General features: G+C 36.3%; 2 protein-coding genes across 5 annotated transcripts in view; both read left to right on the top strand.

Moving 5' to 3' along the window:
• The window catches only part of PROM1 (prominin 1), a 62,041-nt gene extending 47,305 nt beyond the window's left edge, over positions 1 to 14,736 (top strand). For 3 of the 4 annotated variants that reach the window (XM_026847075.1, XM_026847074.1, XM_026847077.1), the window contains 13 exons: positions 32 to 135; positions 510 to 594; positions 1,903 to 2,049; positions 2,325 to 2,396; positions 4,274 to 4,366; positions 5,089 to 5,115; positions 5,478 to 5,531; positions 7,500 to 7,580; positions 7,659 to 7,727; positions 8,260 to 8,352; positions 9,853 to 9,968; positions 13,250 to 13,290; positions 13,495 to 14,736. In XM_026847075.1, coding sequence (XP_026702876.1) covers positions 32 to 135; positions 510 to 594; positions 1,903 to 2,049; positions 2,325 to 2,396; positions 4,274 to 4,366; positions 5,089 to 5,115; positions 5,478 to 5,531; positions 7,500 to 7,580; positions 7,659 to 7,727; positions 8,260 to 8,352; positions 9,853 to 9,968; positions 13,250 to 13,268 — 960 coding nt within the window. In that variant the 3' untranslated portion in view covers positions 13,269 to 13,290; positions 13,495 to 14,736. The remainder of the gene's footprint in view (positions 1 to 31; positions 136 to 509; positions 595 to 1,902; positions 2,050 to 2,324; positions 2,397 to 4,273; positions 4,367 to 5,088; positions 5,116 to 5,477; positions 5,532 to 7,499; positions 7,581 to 7,658; positions 7,728 to 8,259; positions 8,353 to 9,852; positions 9,969 to 13,249; positions 13,291 to 13,494) is intronic. The other variant, XM_026847076.1, reaches the window with a different exon arrangement.
• Positions 14,737 to 16,498: 1,762 nt separating this feature from the next.
• On the top strand, positions 16,499 to 19,715 carry FGFBP2 (fibroblast growth factor binding protein 2). Its single transcript, XM_026847270.1, has 2 exons — positions 16,499 to 18,514; positions 19,324 to 19,715. Exon 1 carries the CDS (start codon positions 17,875 to 17,877, stop codon positions 18,499 to 18,501), a length of 627 nt encoding a protein of 208 aa, XP_026703071.1. The 5' UTR covers positions 16,499 to 17,874; the 3' UTR covers positions 18,502 to 18,514; positions 19,324 to 19,715.
• The last annotated feature ends 1,285 nt before the right edge of the window (positions 19,716 to 21,000 follow it).

Genomic DNA, 21,000 nt, shown 5'->3' with positions numbered 1-21,000 from the left:
TATAGTAACATCACTGAATTTTGTCCTCTAGGTTTTGGATACTCCCTACTTACTAAATCAAGACTGGAAAAACTACCTTTCTGGCATCTTGTTTAAAAATCCAAATATTAACTTGACTTTTGAAAAAGTGTACAGGTACTTATGCACTCGTTTTGTGGTATGCTTCATATTTCCAGCACATGCAAAAATCACACATATTCCAGAAGACATTCTGATTTTCTAGTGAATCACTAGCAAAAGCAATTTTCTCCTATATGTGAGTTGTTATTAGAGGTAGTCTTAGCATAATATTATATAATGATACCATTTGAGCACTTTGATAAAATATTTTGCATCTTTGATACCTGCAGAAATTACTTGCTTTCTTAAAGACTCAGCTTTAAAAAATATAGCCAGAACTTTTTTTAAAGGGCTGATTTTCTTAGAATTTGAAAACGTTGTTAATCATTCTCTTAACACTTGTTCCTCAAGGTGGATTTTAGGCTGATGTATGTATGTTTATTTTATAGTGATTGCAAGGAAAACAAAGGAATTTATACTTCCCTTCACCTAGAACACATGTTCAATATTGAAGAATTTCTAAATATTAGTATGGTAAGTAAAGAAAGCATGAGTGCATCATTTGTTTTTGAAGACTGGAGAGGTGTTTGCTCTTAAACACAGTATAGCATTTCTGGGGTTTATGGGATTTTGTTTTTTATATATAGTACATCCCGCAAGGAGGCAAGAACTGTCCTTCTTTTGAAGTTCATTTGAAAGAAAGAAATCTATTTACCAATAAGATTCTTTACCAGTCTTAGTGGGCCATGGAAGGTTTCTGATGTGCTGATGGATGGTGATAATAATGTTGGGTTTAATCTTGAAACTTGCTTAGACGCTTCAAATCTAGCATCTTGCACAGGCTGCTTACTGTGTTCAATGTGTCTTGCTCTTTATATAAATGCCTTTCTTCGTGTGTTCTCTTCTGTTTCCAGTCAGATTTATGTTGATCCAGGACATGATATTCTGTGCTTCTAAGAATACTTCCGATTTTGTTGGGATAAAACAAAATATTTTTAGTTAAGATGTAATAATACACGACTGCACTGTCATTACATGACTTTGCTAATTTTGAGGTTGCCCAGAACATTCATTACAGAGCAACCCCTACGGGATCCATGTTCCATTCTGCCAGGCACTGTACCCACACTTCATATATACAGTCCCTGCTGCAAATAATATACAGTTAAAATGAACAGGGAACATGCACTAAGAGAGGAAATTTGAGTTTCTGCAGCAGGCTGGGAAGGAAGTTGGGTTTCCCAATTCCTCATCTATTTTTTCTGTGCACTGTGCAAGACAGGTAACATTTTAGGTTTGGGTGCAGTGCAGGAAGACTTCAGGTAACAATAAGCAAGTCATCTTTAGTCACCAGTAAACATATATAGAGGAGGCACATCCAGTCCTGTGGCCAATACAGCAAACAGTGTCTGTCCTGACCACAGCTGATACTGATTATCCAGGTTTCATTGATTAGGGCCAGGGGTATAACCTAAAATTTTTAAGGTTAACATTTCCTGGAGGGGAAAGAGAATTCTGTTTTATCTCAGCCTCCTCTTAGGAGGGACTAACTATTCAGAGAAGCCTGCTTAAAACTTTATGGCAGGCAATTAATTCATTAGTATAAAAGATGCACAGGTAGGTTAGCACATGGCATGGCTAGACTGTGGATACTGCAGGGAAGGGAAGAACATTATGTGGTGGATTCTATCAAAGTTAATTAAACTGATGCAAGAAAAAAATCAATGTGTGCTGCTTCATGGAAGTGATGAGTCAGCAAAAGCAAGATGCTTGGAGGGGCCACTACAGAGATGTATGTACTGGGTTCAAACTACTTCTGTGCTTTTTTTGTTTCCCTCTCAGTATACAGAAGATGTAGCACTTAAAATTGAACATATTCAGATAAACCTCAGCAAAATCATTCTGCTGGATGAAATTGGGAAGGAGAATCTTCTGAATTTCAGCTCTTCAGGAATAGAAGGGATAAACTTTGCAGCATATTTGACAGAGGTGAGATTGTAGTAAACTAAAGACATGAGTGGGACAAAGCATAAAATGAAATATTTATTTAACAATAGGCAAACCAGAAAAATCTGCTTTTGTGTGAAAGGATGTGTTTTGAAGAATAACAAAACTTAAGAGCAAAAGTACGTCAGAAGTTAAGGTCAATAAACATTAAGAAATAAAGGGTAGACAAAGTAGGTGGTGTGGTTGAGTGCAAGCAGTCTGTACATGCAAGAACAACACGCTCTTTTTCTTTCCCTACTGTTCACATCTTGTTTCAGATCAATAAAAGTGTTACCAAGGTTGATCTTCTGTCATTTGCTAATGACTTAGAAGCAAGAGCAGACCAGCTGGTAAGTTTAATTCACTAATAGAATAGCACATAAAATGGATTGTTTATATGGTATGTAAGTATAAATACATAGCCAAGTATTTAGACTTCCCTGTGGGAAAATTCTTGTACTTCAGACACTTATATACATGATGCATTGTCATGTAAGGAAAAACTTTCAAGAACAGTGTTGCACATAAGCTGTATTTAAATATTGCTAATTATTGATTTTTGTATGCTAAGTGTTGTACAGTTTCTACTTTGGAAGTATAATTTTTCAAATTCCACTGTTTGCTTAAGAAACGAGGGGAATACTCCTTTTGAGTATTTCCTGTTATGCTGTCTGCATTTTAGGGTACCACTTGGAAGAAAAATTGTTTAGATCATTATGGAAAAGATGATTTGAATTAATTTTTCAGTTAGTGAGAAGATTTTGCAATTAGCAATAACATTAATACTGTGGCAGTTTATAAGGGTTCTAATGAGAACTGGAGCTCCATTGTGGAGAGAGAATGCACAAAAGAGATCATGTCTGCTCTGAAGAGCCTTTTGAATGCAGACACATGGACAATGGTCGGAGGGTATAGCTACAATGTTGCCCACAAATGAATCTGCAGAGTTACACAGCTGTGTTAACAGATAGTGAATATTCAGTTGGTATGTTTGTATACATGTCAAGGTCACTTTATTTTTCAAAATGAAATGTCCAAAAAAAAAAAAAAAGGCAAAAAACAAACCCAAAATAATCCCACAACAGTGTGATGTATTCCAAAAAGTTAGGTTGTTTCAAAACTGATACTGTTTTCCAAGGATATTTTAAAATCCCACTGTGTTATTAGTGATAGCTGTTAAAGTTTACAAGAAAAATAATTTAAAAATAAAGTAAAAGCTTCTGGAATTAATTAACTTTGTATAGTTTGCGTTTTCTGGCACCTTACACAAAATCAAACATACGATTGTACACTGGAGTGAGCACATGAAAGAAAACTTGCATCAAACCAAGGGGTCAGGTTGTGGAGTAGGGAGCAATACCACCCACACCACAGGTGTTAGGGAAGTGAATTCACCTTGTCAGTACAGGAGATGAAGCATCCTGAAGCTGCTCAGTGACTACAGCTTATATGAACACTTCACAGGAAACAAACACATCTCTGAGCATTGAGGTCTACCATTATTACACTTCCAAAATGGAGTTAGCAGTGTGTATTCCGTGTGTATGCAGGAAGCCAAGTGATCTTCCACCAAAAGAAGATGGAAATGTATTTCTGAGAGTAAAATCAAATTTTACAGTATATTACAAGTGTGAGCTTCAGACAGGCATTTGGAATCAGCATAAACTTGTATCTCCTAACTGAAAGGTGGGAGATGCAGAAATGAAAAATACTCTTCACAGATGCGTTTCCGAGTTACTGACTGAAAATATTTAAACTTCTGTGCCCCTCAAAGCACAGTGTGCTTCGGGGTGACGTCCACAGTGCCCGAAACAAAAGCAAGTACCTATGACTGGGAGATGCTTGTCCCAGCTGGGGTGCTGTGCTACAGGGTTCTTGCAACGAAGTCTGGCTTGTGGCAAGTGAGAGAGGATGTGCTTGCTCTTCTGGATTTAAAATGACTTAGTGCACCATGTGAAAATTATCTTCAGTTAAGTCTGTGTTGATAATGTTATAGCCGGGAAAGCAGTATAATATATCTGATTTAGTTGCTGAGGTTTGAATTATTAACACAGTGATTTTTTTTTTTTTCCCCCTCCTTGTGTTGAGGAATTCAATTTGCCATATCCCGTTGTTAGCATCAGCTGTTCTGCAGCAGATGAGTATAATGTGCAACTTTCATTGTTTTATGCTTAGTTGGAAAGCTTTGAGACTACTGAACAATACTGCATAATTGAATTTTTTGCAGCCAAAAGGAGCACTGGAAAATGCCTTAAAAGGACACGCAAACAGCATTCGAATGATTCATAACCAGCAAGTCGTTCCGCTAGAGCAAGCTATGGTAAAATATTAAAGCAATATTAAAACATTTATAGACAATATGAATCACTAAATCTTTTAAATACAGTTTAGAAAGCTGGACTTTGGCTATTATATAAGCACAGATTGCATTTGCGTCGTGTCACTGAAGAGTAATCTGGTTAAAGTATGTGTTTAATAGTTTTCCTACTTATAATACTACTGCTTTATAATACTAAAATCATGACCTTTTTCTTCCCCGTTTTTGTTATCTATTTGTGATTATATGTGAATAAAAGAGGAAGCAGGAGAGAACTTTATACAATTCTAACACTAAATTACTCTTTTTTTTTTTGCTTACCATTTGTCTTCAGTAATAAAAGTAGTTACCACTTTTATAGTTTATTTCTTGGAGTTAGCAGTCACCTAACAGTGTTGGATTTGGAAACTTCAAACAGCAGTATTTATAGCAAAAGAAAAATCTATTCCATTGATGCTGTAAAAGATGTGAAAGGGCCTTCTGCCTGATTTTGCTGGGCACCGATTTGTGTAGTACCAAGTTGTGAATCTCATACATTCTATGTATTGTTTTTTCCTCTACATAACAAGACTTTTAGTTTATTCTAGCATCTGATACAGTATTTCTGCCCCTATCAAAGCCCTCTTGCAAAAAAGCATTAGGTCTTCTGTTCCACTCTGTTTCTATGCTGTTCTTTACTAATTAACTCCTAATTATTCTCATCTCTTTTTCCTTTTACAAAACTGACTGTCAAGAAATATGTTAAAGCTAGGGTAAGTGCTTTTTCCATTCTGAAATTGCATAATATAGAATTCTCTGAACACTTGGTTGTGATTTTAACTGCTCTCTCTTTCATCCAAATAAATCTCACTCAGTTTATTGCTACTAACTTTAGTTAAATCTGAAGTCTTCCAGTACAGTTTATAACTATGTAGTGCTGTTGGTGAAATACTGATTCAGTGATTAAAACCACAATATATTAGTTTTAATACAACTATATACAATGTGATGTGATATGCTGTGTTACAAACTATCTATAGAATATCAAAACATGCTTATAATGTTAAAACAGTTGGGGGCTTACCTGTAGTAATGACTTGAGTCTTCTTTTTTCCCCTCCTCTCCTTTCTAATAGAGCACTTTAAATCAGAGCATTAGGCTGCTGAAGAGGACATCATCTGAACTTATGGTAGGCTTTTCTTTCTGCCAACAGGGCCACTTTTATGTGTTTTAAATCTATCTGCCACACATGCAAGGCATGTATTTTCAGTACAGCTTTTTTCATTTGTAGCTGTTCTGTTATTGGAAGAGATTGTAATGCATTGAGATAGTAACAGGGATTTAGATATCTGTTCTGCACAGCGTTTTCTACCCTGTCTTTCCCTTCCTTATAGAGGAAGAGGGGGGGGGGAAGAATTTTGGGGATATTTTTTGAAGTATGAATTGTAAACTTAATTGTCATGTGATCATGCAGTACATGGATCTGTACTGAATCTGTACTATTTATGTTCCCAAAAATTTAGTTGTGCTTTCTAGAATCCTTGAATACAAAACTTGAGGGGGACAACCAAGAAACAAAATAAACAAATACAGTTGAGAAAAGAGAGCTTTGTAATTCACATCCTTAACCACCTCTTGTCCACTGTCCAGCTCCCACTGGGGCCTGTTTCTGTAGCATTGTACTCATTACCTTCCTGCTTCTGCAGCATCAGCCTCGCTGTGGAAACCTGGATCTGTATAGTCTTTCCCAGGGCAGCCCATGTTTCCTATCTACACAGCAGTTAGTGCCTGCACCTTGATGAGACCAGCTGCTCTGCCAGACTCAGGAGAATAAGCAACAGGATGGTCACTTTTCTGGCTGCAGAGCTTTCTGTCGCCACCAGCCTGCCTTGGCTCTGGTAGCAAGAATCCAGCCATACTAGCTAGCACTTAAGAGTCTGTTGTGGTTTAGCCCCAGCTGGCAATTAAGCACCACAGCCACATGCTCACTCCCCTGCCCTGTAGTGGGATGGGGGATAGAGTCGGGAAAAAAAAGTAAAACTCGTTGGTTGAGATAAAGACAATTTAATAGGACAGAAGAAGAAGGGAAATTAATAACAGTAGTAATAATGGTAATATTAGAATATGCAAAACAAGTGATGCACAGAACAATACATCTGCGACTGATACCCAGCCAGTCCCCAAGCTGTGGTGTCCCCATTTATGTACTGGGAATGATATCATATGGTATGGGATATCCCTTTGGCTCATTTGGGTCAGCTATCCTTGCTGTGTCCCCTCCCAGCTTCTTGTGCACTCCCAGCCTCTTATTGCTTAAACACAACTAAAACGTCAGTGTGTTGTAATCCTAAATCCAAAACACAGCGCTATACCAGCTACTAGGAAGGAAATTAACTTTATTCCAACCAAAACCAGGACAGAGTCACAGTCAGAACAGCTTGATGTGCCATACCTACCTCAGTTGTTCCCATTAAGGTTGTCACCCATCCACAGCAGCAGATCAGATAGATTTGGTTTAGAATCTATGATTTGAAACTGTATGGGGAGGTAAGAAGCCATGAAAGAAGGTGTGGATAAGAAAAGGATGATGTTTGACCCTTAAGTGTATTTAAGAAACATCTCTAGTTTCAGGCTGAATGTACATTATCCTTTGTGTATGTTCTTTGAGAGACTTTTATGGGCTTGTACATATATTGAAGGAGTGTCTCAATCCTTTTGAATATTGATTAGCAGCATACTCTAGCTGTATAGTTTAATACTCTACTAATCACAAGTTGTAATAGTACATGTTTTTCTACTGTTTTGCTGTGCACTCTGTTTGTCTGTAGTGCATATACATACATTGATGAAAGTATTTCTACACTTAAGGAAAGGGAATTGAAAATTGATCTAGTATATAAATTAGTTACATAGGTTCCAGGAAAAGATACTGTTTGTAACCACAGATACATTCCTTTTTTAGTAGTGAGAGTTTTGTCAGATGATCGTGAATCCTTAGGCAGGCTCATGTTCTGTCTGGAACTGCACATTTTGTCAGGTTTTGACAGGACAGTGATGCTGTTTTATCAAGAGAATAGGTTCCCGACAATGGCTGCAGAACCACTGTAACATCCTGAAAGGGATTTATTTATATTAAACACTATCTCTTGCTTTCCAGGTTAAGGTGAAAAATGTAATTAGTGCTGTTAATGCTGCCCAGCTACTCATAAATAACAACGCTTCTCTAGTTATTGTCCAGGTAAGCTTTATTTGATTAAAGTACATTAATCTATGATGTCACGGAGATAGACATTGACTTACTTCTGTCTGTTCCTAGGAGACAAAAAAGTACATGGATACCATAGTTGGCTACTTTGAGCAATATGTCGAGTGGGTCAAGGAGTCGGTAAGGTGCATTTTCTTCATTGACAGAAACTGTGCTTAAAAAAATTAAAAAGCAAAATAATAAAAATTTTACATTGGTAGCATGTTTTATATTTTCAGTTTGTTAGATATTTGTACTTATTATGAAGGGGAAAACTTTTCTTCTATAAATATTTCTGTTGTTTGAAGTAGAATAGAAATGATGAGTTTTGTTGATTGGAATAAAATGCAAATTTAACATAGTAGGCTAGCCTGAAGTCTTAACATTTGTGCTAATATTGCAGTGAGCTTGATCCTAGTTAGTTCAGGTTGATGTCATTAGCATCTTGTTTTATTTTTCTTTTTCTTTCTTTAGCTGCAGCCTTTGAGAAAGTAAGATGATGTTTTAAAAGATGCTTGGTTGATAGAGTATCCCACTGGAATTTATTTTTAATTTGGATAGGGTGAGAGATAACAATTTAGTAAACAGTATCTGTAACTACAAGAAAAGTTATGAGATTCTTATTTTATTCTGTTAGATACTCCAAACTATTATTTTTATAAATGTCTTTCAGATTGCCATGGAGGTAGCGGCGTGCAAGCCTATTGCCAATGTGATAGATACAGCAGTAGATATTTTTTTATGCAGCTATATAACTGATTCTGTGGTAAGAACTATTTTCTGTTACTCAAAATTGGGGCATCAAGTGGGAAATTCTTTGAACATAAATCTGCATTTAATTATTCTGCCTAGACTATTCTGAAGTATGATAATGAAGTATCACATTCAAAGTTATGCAAGGAAAAAAATGTTCTGATCTGAATCAAGTCCAAAGGCAAACCAGTGCTGGACTTGATTTAGGTTCCCATTAAACTTAGGCTTCTATTAGTAAGAATTCTGTGAAATTATCTGTTCTTACTAAATTTATTCCAACTTGAATTGCAAAGTAAATACAGTATTATTAGTTTGGAATAAAAATTCTGGAAAGGACCTTGAAACGTTTACAGCTGAAACATCTAACTTAAGGGGATGGGGTTGGGCCAAGAAATGAGTGAGAAATACCAAGGAAAAACTTTCTGAAGTATCTTTCCTGGTATCTAGAAAACCTGAACAAAGTTTTATCGCTTGACTTATAGCTGACAGATCTCAATTCATACCGGTCCAGTGGACCCTTTGAGCATAACTGGTAGCAGTGTATAAGGACAATATTGGCTTTTTCATCTTGCCAAAAGAGCTTGGAAAGAGGACAGCGTGTATTAAAAGAAGAAGAAACCACGTGCCTCGAAACAACCTAAAACATTTCCTAGCTATTATTTAGCATTATGACACTTTTAGCCAGGTCTTAATCATATGAACAGTAAACACATGTCATCAATCAAACCCAAAGCACTCTAAGTTTGATAATGTTTAGCCGTGAAATGCTTAACCTTGATAATGCTTAACCATGAAAACCTCATAACCTGCCAGAATCATAGTGTATTCATTGATTATCTCTTGTGTTACAGAGTTTCTGTTCTCCTTTGTGTAGCCACTAACAGTCTGGTGGGAGATGGACCACGATTTTCCTGATGATAGAACTTAACTGAGTCACTTATAAGTCAAAGTGCCTCCAGCAAACACAAATCAGATTTGAAAAATCATCATTTTAACATCTGGTGATATCTCAGTTCAACTGTATGTTAATGAAATTAGTTACACAAACAGGCTGCAGTTAGCAAGTTAAAAAATAACTTGAGAAAGTGCTGGAAACTCAGATTTTGACAAGAACCACAAGAAAGACAAATACTTTAAAATATCAAGAAAGGAAAAAGAAGTAATGTGGCTAGTAAATTAATGCTGAGACACAAAATTACTTTCTAGCCTGAGTGTGACTATGTTGAAATAACTTCTTAGGGCACTCTGGCTGTATAGCTTTGAGCAACTTTGGACATATTCCTGTTTGTTTACATTGGTGGTGTTCTTACTTTAGTTCACAGTGACAGCAAAGAATGCTCAACAAGCCCTGTTCCACACTAGTATAGGGATGCTCAGATAGTTCACAGGATCAGTGCAACTAATCTCTCCTGTGTTCTAATAGTAACAATGCTTAGAATATCCAGCAAAGATTCAGTACTTTTCTGATAGATCTTCTCTGTGATTTTTTTTCCTGGATTTTGCTTTGTTTCAGAATACCTTCTGGTTTGGTTTGGGAAGTTCTTCAATATTTTTAATTCCTGCCATAATTTTTGCTGTAAAACTCTCCAAATACTATCGTAGAATGGATACAGAGGATGTATATGATGAGTAAGTATATACTCTTAAGTAAGCTAAATGGCAAATGGATTGAAATGTTTTTCCTAGTGTCTCACACGAAGGCGCTATAATTCTTAAACAATCTGTGCTGTCACATTAGAATTGCATGTTCTTGTGAAATAGTGCGTGTTTGGGTTGGTGCCTGCAAAGTGCTTCATGCCAGTGGGATTTGGTTACCTTGACTTGCTGTGATTCTGTGCAGATATTGCCAGCTCTGATTTTGAGAAACTTGTTTTAGAATGAAGTTTTCAGCGCTTTGTGTACGGTGTTTATATAAATATTTTCCAAATGTGCAAGTGATTAGCTTTGTTAAGTAACCTGTTAAGGTGAACTATGCCTGCTTTGTAGTCTCTTTGAATGAATTATTTGCTTTCTTACTGTCTTAGTTATTCCTAACCAGTCTTTCCTTTCTCAATTGCAGTTCCTCTGTCTCAGGGACTTGGCATTTTACTTTATGATAACTGTTCTTACAGATTTTCACATCAGTTTTGGTTTTACAGTGTTGTTTGTTTGTTTGTTTTTTTTTCCTACTCTTTGTTTTGCTCATTGTTCAGTTAACCTGTACGCTGCATTTCTCAAATTTCACACTGGTCGTTTTTCATTACACATTCACAAGTCAGTAGAGCAGAAACAGGCATGTACAGCTAAAATTGCTCACTACTTAGTGTCTAGTTAATTACTCCTCCTTTTTTGTGTTTTTTAGTGTCAAAACTATACCCATGCAAATGTAAGACATTTTTGCTGGTATATTTTACAATTATTTTACTTAGGTGGGAGGGTGTATATTTTTAATGTAACATGTTACTTCAAAGAAGGTAACATGTTCTTTTTCACCAGACTTTATATTAGAGTATCCAATTCCACAAGTATAGCAGAATAATAATTAAATACTTTTTGGAGACTATAAAAATATTAACAAATGTAAAATATAATTATGCCATAACTCCTGAATGTTACAAACAAAAAGTTATATTCTATTGTACAGACACAGTTTATCTTTGCATATAATACCGTCATCCAGGTACATGTCTTAGAAGCCATACTGTACATATTGCATCTTATAGTTAACATGGTCTTTCTTGGTGTATTTATTTTATTACAGTACGGAAAATGGTAATAATGGTTATCATAAAGAGCATTTATATGGTATACACAATCCTGTTTTTACAAGGTAAACGAAGTCTGAAACTGCATGCCTTCATGTGTCCTTACTTAATCTACTACTGTATTAATTGCCTATCCAATTTTCTTTGCATTTAAAAGTGAATCACCTAATTCTCTAATTTTTTTGCATGATTACTCACTATAGAAAATGCTGTATGATTTATATTTCTCAAATTTTCTTCACATCACAGCAGATATTGTAGTAGTTTCCAACAACTTAACAAAGCAATTGTCTAAAAATCCAGGTAATCAGGTATTTCTTTTGCACAGGGGATGGTCCTAAATTGACACATGTATTAAAATAGTCTGATAGCAGTTGAAAGTGCTGGAATGGGTTGAATTGTTACTCCTGAGTTGTTCTAGTTTTATGATGGTGAGGAGAAGAGCTTTTCCTGTGCAAAAGGCTGGTGAGCCACAGTATGCAGAAAACATGAACAGAGAAAATGCATGTTTCTTCTGCATGGGTAGAACTAGTGTGTGTAACATAAAACAAGACATTCATGTTAAGAGATTTGGTTTCTTTTCTGTCTCTACAACTTCTATGCTGTAAAAACTTTGCTAGTTGTGAGACTTTAAGTTTCCATAGAGGTAACATAGCATGTCCCACAACTTCGGTATTTGGGTTTGCAAAATACCAGAGCTGCTTAAGGAAGGATCTGATTTCTGATTGAAATCTGTAGCTGACTGTGCCTTAACTTGCAACTTTGTGACTGAAAGTGTAGGTTGAGTATTGGCAGAGTAGTAAGATATCATCATTCTTTCAGTAATGGGTAAATAGCAAGAGAGCTCAGACTTTGGAAGTCTTCCCAGATTTTATGGCTGCATCAGTTGGATATTATTATTCATTAAAACTGTATTTTACAATAATTATTTACTGACTAAATCTTGATTTCACATTCCTTGTGAAGGAAGGAATATAACAGTGTTTTCAGTGATATTTACAATTGTCATGGTCTATTCTGCAACTTAAGGGTACTCCCTAAATTAATATGCAAGGTGTTTATTTCAAAAGTACTCTCCACTGACATATCTAAGGACTCTCAGTTTTAGGGAGTTTAGATATTTTACATAAGAGGGAAATAATATTTGCTTAGGCCTTAGAAGTCCCTTTCAGATCTTTGAATCTTTAATACAAATGTTAATATTCTTGAGGTTCATAGCATGTTTTCTGTGATATTTAAGTGATTGATTAATAGTTTAATAGAGTGTTCCTGAATAAGCTTAAAATTACTAACATAAAATAATTTTTTAAACAAAGACCCACTAGTTCAGTCCTGACTTAATTTTCCTAAATTTTAAATTACTCAAAGTGGGCTTCCATGATACAGTGTGAGGATTCAGTCTGAAGCGATGTGATGTTGCTTCAGTCTGAAGCAATTCTGATGTGCTGAGATAATTTAAAAACCTGCTAATTATGAGATACACACTTTGAGTTTCTCAGTTTGGGATTCCCATAGCAATAGGGTTGTTTTTAACTTTCAATTCAGCAAACTCTTTGTTTGTATGCTATCCTCTCCTCATTTCCTACAAATTATTTTGGGAGATACTTTGAGAGCTAGGACCTTGAACAAGTCTCCATACACCTGTAGTTTTGCGGGTGTAAAGAATCCCATAGAGTTTTTTTGTCCTTTGAAATCAGCTGTATTATTTGCTGGAAAGAGATGCAAATATCTTTCTTTATAAATAGAAGATGTCGGTACAAGTATGGCATCTGTAAGAAGTATATTTATATTTGTATAGTTGTCTCATGTAAGTGTTTTTATATACATGTTGAAGATCCAAAAAACCTCAAATACAGTCACCATTTTTGTGAGAGCAAAATTGAAAGCTGGATTAAATTCTCAAAGGAGTGATACTGAATAGTAATTCAAGCATTTCTTTCTGTCATGAAACAATGATAACTGTAAGTGTTGGTGAAGAAAACCATGAATCTCTATTTCTTCTTGTTTGAAAAAATCTTGATTAAATGGGTAAAAGTTTGAGAACAGTTTGTGCCAGCTCAGCTTGTCTCACCTTAGTTAGACGCAGTATTTCTGTCCATTTGTGGGCAAAAGAAAATGATTGTTTTGGTTTGTGTTTTTTTTTCTTTTTTTTTTTTTCTTGTATAGCTCTGTGGAACAGTGGTAACACATACTGGAAACATTAACAGGTAAGTCAGTTCAAGTTGTACTACTTTACTAATTTTAAGAAGGCTGCTTTGCTTTCTGTAACATGAGTGCTGCAAGGTTTAAAAATAAAAACTATTGAACCATATTAATGTTCATGTGAAAATCTGTGTCTTCATTGTGCTTAAATTACGTTATAATTCTGTCTTCATCAAATTTTCCTGAACTATTTTTGTGATTATTTCTAGGCTGTATAAATGAGGCTCAAGATTCTTCTGCGGGAATATATCATTATTCTTACAAGTGTACTGGCATTTGCATTCATCTTCCAAATCCTGAGCCACTTGTTTGATGTCACCTGTACTGTAAATCCCAAATGTACTATTGAATGTTACGCCATAAACTACTGTACAGAATATTTTGCGATCAGGGCACTGCCCCTCAAATACCACTGTTCAAGGCTTGAATTAAAACGGTTTTTGTTTTTTACTTTTTTACACTGGGCTGTTACATCACAGTATAAAAATAAATTAGATTAACAGCCTTTGCCTAGCAATCCTCTGACAGTTGGTCAAGTTCTTATCTTAAATTGTTGATTTGTGTTAAATACAGTACATACACGTTTACATAAAAATACATTTTGTATACAGAACTTTTGTATATACATTTTTCTTAAAACTTGTAAGTGTTTAGTTAAGATTTTAAATTGTATAATAGTCTTCACCAATGAATTTACCAGCATGATCAGTGTTGCTATTTGGTGCTCTTGAATGACCACTTTGAACTAAATTTGAAGCGTAATGGGATCCATGGTGTCTCTTTGTGTCTCTGAAAAGTTCAGTTGCAGTTTTGTTTTCTCCCTCTTTTTTTAATTATTTAATATTTAGTGGTTTTTAAAGTATAGACCTAAAAGGGACTTTGGAGAAGTTTATTTTGAAACTCTTTGGGTGGGAGGGTTGGGAGTTGCGTGATGCGTAATATAGTGAAAAGGCTAAGCTTTCTAGAGAGTTCAGTAGTATTCAATAAGAGCATGAGACGTGTCATATATTGGTGATTTTTTAGAATGTTTTACATTTTCTGTCTCCCTTTTCCTCATTCACACTCATTTCTATCATGTCCTTAATAGTATCACTGTTACGCTGTGGCTCTTTCAGGGGGCAGTGATACTATTTTTGCTGAATAATTTCAAAATATGATTTCTAATATTGAAATTTAGATGTGTTCAGCAATTAGAGTTAACATTTGTACTGGTAGAGTTATTGCCTTGAATTTAGGCATACAGTTGCATTACTTAATTAGATAACAGCAGATTTCATCAACAAGGCCAAAAGTATCTGTGTTACTAGTGTAAAACATTTCAGCAGGTGAAGTAATTTGGTATATTGATCTAAAGTAGTGTCTCTTGATTTATCAGTATTGTGAACTTTTGTTTCCAAAAAGGTTCATTGGCTTGAAGTAGGGATAATCCTGTAAATCATTCATATAATTTTTAAAAAATGCTGAAAAGTTATACCAGTTTTTAATCTGGAATAACCTTAAATTTTTCATTTTTAGGTCATAAATGGAAACATTTCTAATTGACAGTATGTAGCATATGTGTATATGTAATGTTCAGAACTGCATATTTTTAAAAGTTTCTATTTTTAATTTGAGAAAATGTTCCCAGCTCATTTAAATAAAAAAGAACTTGCTTAACTACCTGGTGTTTGATTCTCGATCATTTTGTTGAATAGACTTGTCTCAGAAGAGTTGCACTGAGTTAAGATCTCAGGAAAATGAATTGTTTTTACACTGATTAAAAAGTTCTGCTATGTTTGACTTATTGATGACTTTAAGCAAGATAAGAGACCAAGAACTGGAGCAGAAAGGACTGAAAGAACATTGACTCTGGGTTGGGGAGCTTCCAACTTCCACGAAGGATATGATTTATGTAAAGATGGTAGGATTTGAGCTAATGAGTTGTGGAGGATATCCACATACCCTGCAACCGCTGAAGGTGTTATCACTGGCTTTTGTTATTTTTCTAGCACTGACAGCAAAATTAAATGTTTGCTTGTTCTTCAGCTCCCATAATTCACTGCTGCCATCCTAGCTTAACTTGTAAAAGGACAGTTGTTTTTCACTGATACAATAGACTGTGAACTGTTTCATTTGAAGCACAGGCAGAGAGGGGACACAAATGTCAGATGGGAGTGAGACAAACAGTTGGCAGTAACATATTAACTGTAATACATAAGTACACCAAAGTTCTTGAGTCCAAGCTTTGGTACTTGTCTTTATCCTTGTAGTCTGATATGTTTTCATGAGTACACTTTTAACACTCTCAGGACAAGAGATCTGAAACTGGTATAAAGTAGCTTTAGTTTTGAATTCTATAACCACTATTAGGATGAGAGATGCATGCCTTTAGCTTCTGATCTAGGAACTGTCAGTGCTGTTGTGCATAACCAAATATTAGGAAGTCTTTGAGTGCTTGTAGTAGGGATTTTAAATCCTTGAAACAGAGTGTGAAATGGGCAGTAAGATTCTTATGTCTGGATGATGGGTGAGAAGGCTCCCCAAAAAGCAACAGAATAGTGAATCATAAATCTTGAGTAGACTTGTACCATTGCTGTTTCTCCTAAGACTTGACTGGAGAGCCACACCACTGTGCTTTGAAAGAGACAGTTGGGCAAGAAGCTAGAAATGAGCCTGAAAATGTTATTAAAATAGCCTTAGAGAGGGGATCAAAAGAAAACAGTGTTGTTCTCTCTATCAAATGGTATTTAGTCATGGGGAACTTCATGACATGTTCACTGGAAGAACAAGGTTCAGGCTACCCAGAATGGCTGTTCTAGGTGGCTCCATCTTCAAGCAGGCAGCTCTCAGGCTAACTGGGGTGTCACAGCAGCTAGGGACTCTATTGTCAAGTATTAGAGAAGCATTTGTCAGGTATTAACCAAGCTGGTGAAGGGCCTGGAGAACAGATCCTGTGAGGAACGACTGAAGGAGCTGGGACTGCTCAGTTTGAGGAAGAGGAGGCTGAGGGGAGACCTCATCACTCTCTACAACTATCTGAAAGGACATTGTAGAGAGGTTGGTGCAGGTCTCTTCTCACAGGTGATTAGTGACAAAGAAGGAATGGCTTTAAACTCCAACAGGGGAGGTTTAGACTAGACATTAGGAAAAAATTTTTCACAGAAAGAGTGGTCAGACAGTGGAATAGGCTACCCAGGGAGGTGGTGGAGTCACCATCCCTGGACGTGTTTAAGGGTTGTTTAGATGAGATGTTGGGGAATATGGTGTAGGGGAGAACTTTGTAGAGTAGGGCTGATAGTTGGGATCGATGATCCCAAGCTTCTTTTCCAACCTGAATGATTCTGTGAATTTTTTTGCGATTTTCTGCTTCACTGTCTGTGTTAATTGAATGGTTTTGCTTTGGTAGCTTTTTTAGTGGTACATATTGAGTGGCTAGATACACAAAATAGTATTCTATTCCATTATGTATGGGCATTCTTAAACCCAGCATTTCTAGCACCCCACAGTTATTCAACTGTACCTAAATAATGTGATACCCCTTCCAGAAGCTGTTCAGGTCAGGCTGGATGTAGGATACATGTTTTCAAAAGAAGTGCCTAGTGGGGTCTTATTACCCAGAAAAGTACTCTGGCTTGCAGAGGCATGGGAAGGATTTTTCCTCATGACCTCCTGAATGTGAAGGGAATTACCGTGATTTTCTTTAGCTCTGCTTTTAGTTACTGCAGCAGAAACTGCTAGTACAAGATTGTGCACTAAAATACTTTTGTTCTCTTGCTTTTGTTTTATGGCAGTTTTATAGCTCATTTATTATGAACAGGAAAGTATTTTTTTTAACGAAGTGAAAGTTGATAAAGCATGTGCTGACGTGCTCTGGGGTCCTTGCTGCCAAGACCCATGATAAGCTAGTTCTGCTGTCTTGCTCTGACTGATAATAACCCATGGTGTAACAATTATGGTAAAACTTCAAATGTTTCATTTATATTTAGCCTGTAATACCTTATTTTGCTAGAGCTTTATTTCTTATCTTGGTTAAATATTGCAAGTCTAAAAATCTTTCACGCCTCAAAGAACGTGCAGTTGATTCTTCCATGTGTTCTACTGCATGTCATGTGCTGACAAAATGAAGTACGAAAGTTGCATCCTTACTGTGCAAATCCACTGAAAACCTGTTCCACAAATCAGCACATTTATCTTTTTTTACTTCAGTATAGTCTTATGAGTTCTGACATGAAGATAGCTATAAAGCAGCTGGAGAATGGAAAATATCTGTTAAAAATCAAATATGACATGTTCATCCTGAATAGGAATGTGCTTCTCGGTTACACAACTATCGTTCTCTATTTAACTGCATTTACAAGATTTGTCTTGTTAACTTCTTGGGAGTTCACAGGTTATCTGACACTCCCTCAGGCTATAAATTTATGGGCACATGCCTACGGAAGGATGATTTAATATTTTTATTAAAAAAAAAAAAAAGCCCTTACATCCCCAGTTTAACTGGGAAGAGGCTTCTTTGTGCACCAAGCCTTTAAATTGTGAGCAGCCTGTTACTTACTGGCTTCACTTTTTTGGATCGTGTTGCTCAAGGATCTCAGTCAACTCCTCTCACCATGAAGAGTGTTGCTCTTCTTTTCCTAGTAGTTATCTGTGGCATGGGAGGATTGGGACAGAAGCTGAAGCCAAAGAAAAGAAGTAATGGCGAAGAAATCAACTTTCGGACTAAAACCAAAGATGTTTGCACAATGAGAATAAGCGGGGATGAGGAGAGGAAACTTAGAATCGAATGCAAAAGCCAAGGCATGTCCTACTGGTGTGAATTTACTGGCAAGCCATCAGTCTGTCGTGCTTTCATAAACAATCCAAAGATTTACTGGAATCAGATCGCTATGGAACTTAGAAAGCTCCCGCATGCTTGCGAATCCACACAAGTGTTGAAGATTACCATGTGCCAAAAGGCTCCCACAGAGGCTCTCATGAAGCAAGTAGATGCTGGTATGGAGCCAGAAGATCTAGCAAACCAGGACACGTCAGTCCAGAAAACTTCCATTTCTATGAGGGGAGCAGAGCAAAGCTCTGTTAAGAAAATAGACAAGCCCCCAATACTACCTCTTGTAAAACCAACCCAACATGGTCAAGGGTCTGAAAACGAAACAGAAGCAATGAAACTGGCACGGGAACATTGCTGGGAATCCCTGCATGGTGTCTGCTCCTACATTATTGGTATCTTCAGGGGTTAAGGATTTGCTTCAGGTAAAACTCCCATCTTGAAGCACAGTGGGATATGCCTAAGAGTAATCCTGTTGCAGTTTTGTTTTATTTTGATCTTGGGGGTCTTTCAGGTATGTGGACAGGGAGGTTCTAGTCTTGCTCACTAAGATCTAATGTGGTGAAGCCTGTACTGTGGCTTCTGAGGGGCTGGACAGCCTAAACTCGTGGTGATAGTTCCTGACATCCTTCTGTGAGGTCTTTGTCCTATCTGTTATTCATCTTACGATAATTCACTTCTAACTCTCCGAATTGGGCTTATTTTATATCTTCTGTCATTCCTTCCCTCTTGTCTTGACTTTTGGATTTAAGCCAGTTAAGTGGGATAAATAACAAACGCATCAGCTAGAACAATTTAGAAATACATTCAGAATTTGGGAGGATAAACCTTGTTCATTAAAAACTGCTAGTTAATAACCAGCAATTTTAATTTTTAAAATTAGTTCATAAACAACTTTCAGAAATGAATAAAACAAAACAGACTGTCTTGGTTTGCGCGTCTGTTTTCGTAGATGCAATAGGGGATCATATGCAGGCTCTTGTCTAATAAGTCTTGGGTTTTCAGTCAAGATTTAAAAAGCCCTCGCAGAAATGGTTGATTCTATACCCACTTCCATTTCTGCTCAAAGAGGGAAAGCCAGGAACTGATGTCTTAACCTGGCAAACTTGACAGAAATTGGAATATATGTAGCATGAACTAGCAATTTGGTTAAAGTGTTTAGGCTGTTAATGACCTTACTTGTGCCTTAATACAGCAAAGTGATTAATTTTTTTTTTTCTTTTTTGTTTTGCAGAGCAAAATTTTTACAGCTGAAGAAGGGTCCTTGATGTAGTTTAATAGACATGTTAATTCTGGTTTTAAAATGAGTAATCTCTTTAAGTCTTGTAGCTCTTTTCTCTTTGCACCCCTAAAATGAAACTTTTCAACAGCCCTGAAAAATGCATGAAACTGGGAACTAGAGTGACTGTACTTAAACTGTTAGGATAAACTAACTGTTCCTAGGTCTGTTACACACAGAGGTGTACCGCGTTTCTGTAACCAAGGTTCTGCTTCAAGCGTGCTGACCTTGAATAGGTTTTTCTGTGTGCTGATTCACTTCAGTTTGTTAGAGATAAAAGCTGTAAATGATGCTACAGTTAGTGCAAATAATAAAAATAAGATTTTTGAAAACCTACTCAGTGTGCTTTCTTTAAATGGTGCTAGTTGTATAAAGTCATAGTATTTAATACTTCTTTCTTAAGAGATTGTTGGTAGAATGTGTCATTAATAGTAATATTTTCAATGTTACTGCATTTATATTACAATTATAAGTTTCGGCCAGCAGGGAAAAAAAGGTTGGAGAAATGAAATAGTAATCTATGAATACATTTCTGAACATAGCAGATTAAAAGTGTTCATCTGTGATGCATCTGCAGAGTTCAGTGTTATTAGGATCTGCTAGTGGTAATATTAATGCTTGGGTTCAGTAAACAATCTGAGAGGTAACTCATCTGCAGTTGGGCTCTTAAATAAACCTCATCAAAATACAAAGCACAACCTAATAGCTTGTTGTCAGATTTATATTCAGATTGTCATTTATATTCAGATTATTTTTTAACAATGTTCCTTTTTGTTCCCAAGAGAGCTTCGCATCAGGGATGTAACTGGAAAAGCTTTGTGCCACGGAAATTAGTAGTGCTCTATGTTTGCCATTAAAACAGTTTCTGCAAGGCGTTGTTACGCTTAACTACTTCTCCAGCTTTACTCACAGATTTTTAATTCTTTCTTCATCATTCCAGATTGTGACTGTCCAATCACTAAACTCTGTGCCTTGTACCAAAAAAACTTGAACTAATTTTCTGTCCCCACACCTCTTGAAATATATGGAAAGGAACGGCAAGTCATGAACATGGGATCAGTGCAGAAGGTTGTATGTATAACACAGAAATACATCTTGAACACTGATAAAAATCAAGCACAAGCAAGTCTGTATTTTTTCAGCCATAAATCTAGTGTGGTTAATCTTAATTTGTAGCTTCAATTACCCTTGTGAAGCTTTTGTACTGTGACTAAAAAATGTAGCATTACACGTATTCCCTCATTTCTGTCATAGAAATGAATATAATTGATCTGCAAACATGCAAGATGCATCAAAGTGATATTTGGAAACTATTTGGAAATGTTAAGGTCAGGTTGAGGGTTTTCTTGAGGTGTATTTTTAAAATATTTTAAAACTCCTCTTGTATGATGTGAAATCCATACTGCAGAGTGAATATTTAGCAGAAGTATCCACTACAACAGTAATGACCTCAAAAATGAGAGTGTCTTGCATTGAGAAAAGTCTGGGAGAATCAGTCACCCACCGTACTGCTAGCAAGAGAAAAGAGGTTTCCTCAGTTCACCAAAAGAAAATTTTCCCCTTTGTGCCCTCTTCTATGTATATGCACTGAGCACAGAAGGCAGTAAAGTTATCTAACACTTCGTAGAACTC

Source organism: Athene cunicularia, assembly GCF_003259725.1.
Source record: "Athene cunicularia isolate RWA chromosome 4 unlocalized genomic scaffold, athCun1 chr4_part1, whole genome shotgun sequence".
Taxonomy (NCBI): Eukaryota; Metazoa; Chordata; class Aves; order Strigiformes; family Strigidae; genus Athene; species Athene cunicularia.
This window is presented reverse-complemented; position numbering and strand designations above follow the sequence as displayed.

Coding starts and splice junctions, on each gene's coding strand:
- FGFBP2 (XM_026847270.1), top strand. CDS start 17,875: ATGAAGAGTGTTGCTCTTCTTTTCCTAGTAGTTATCTGTGGCATGGGA.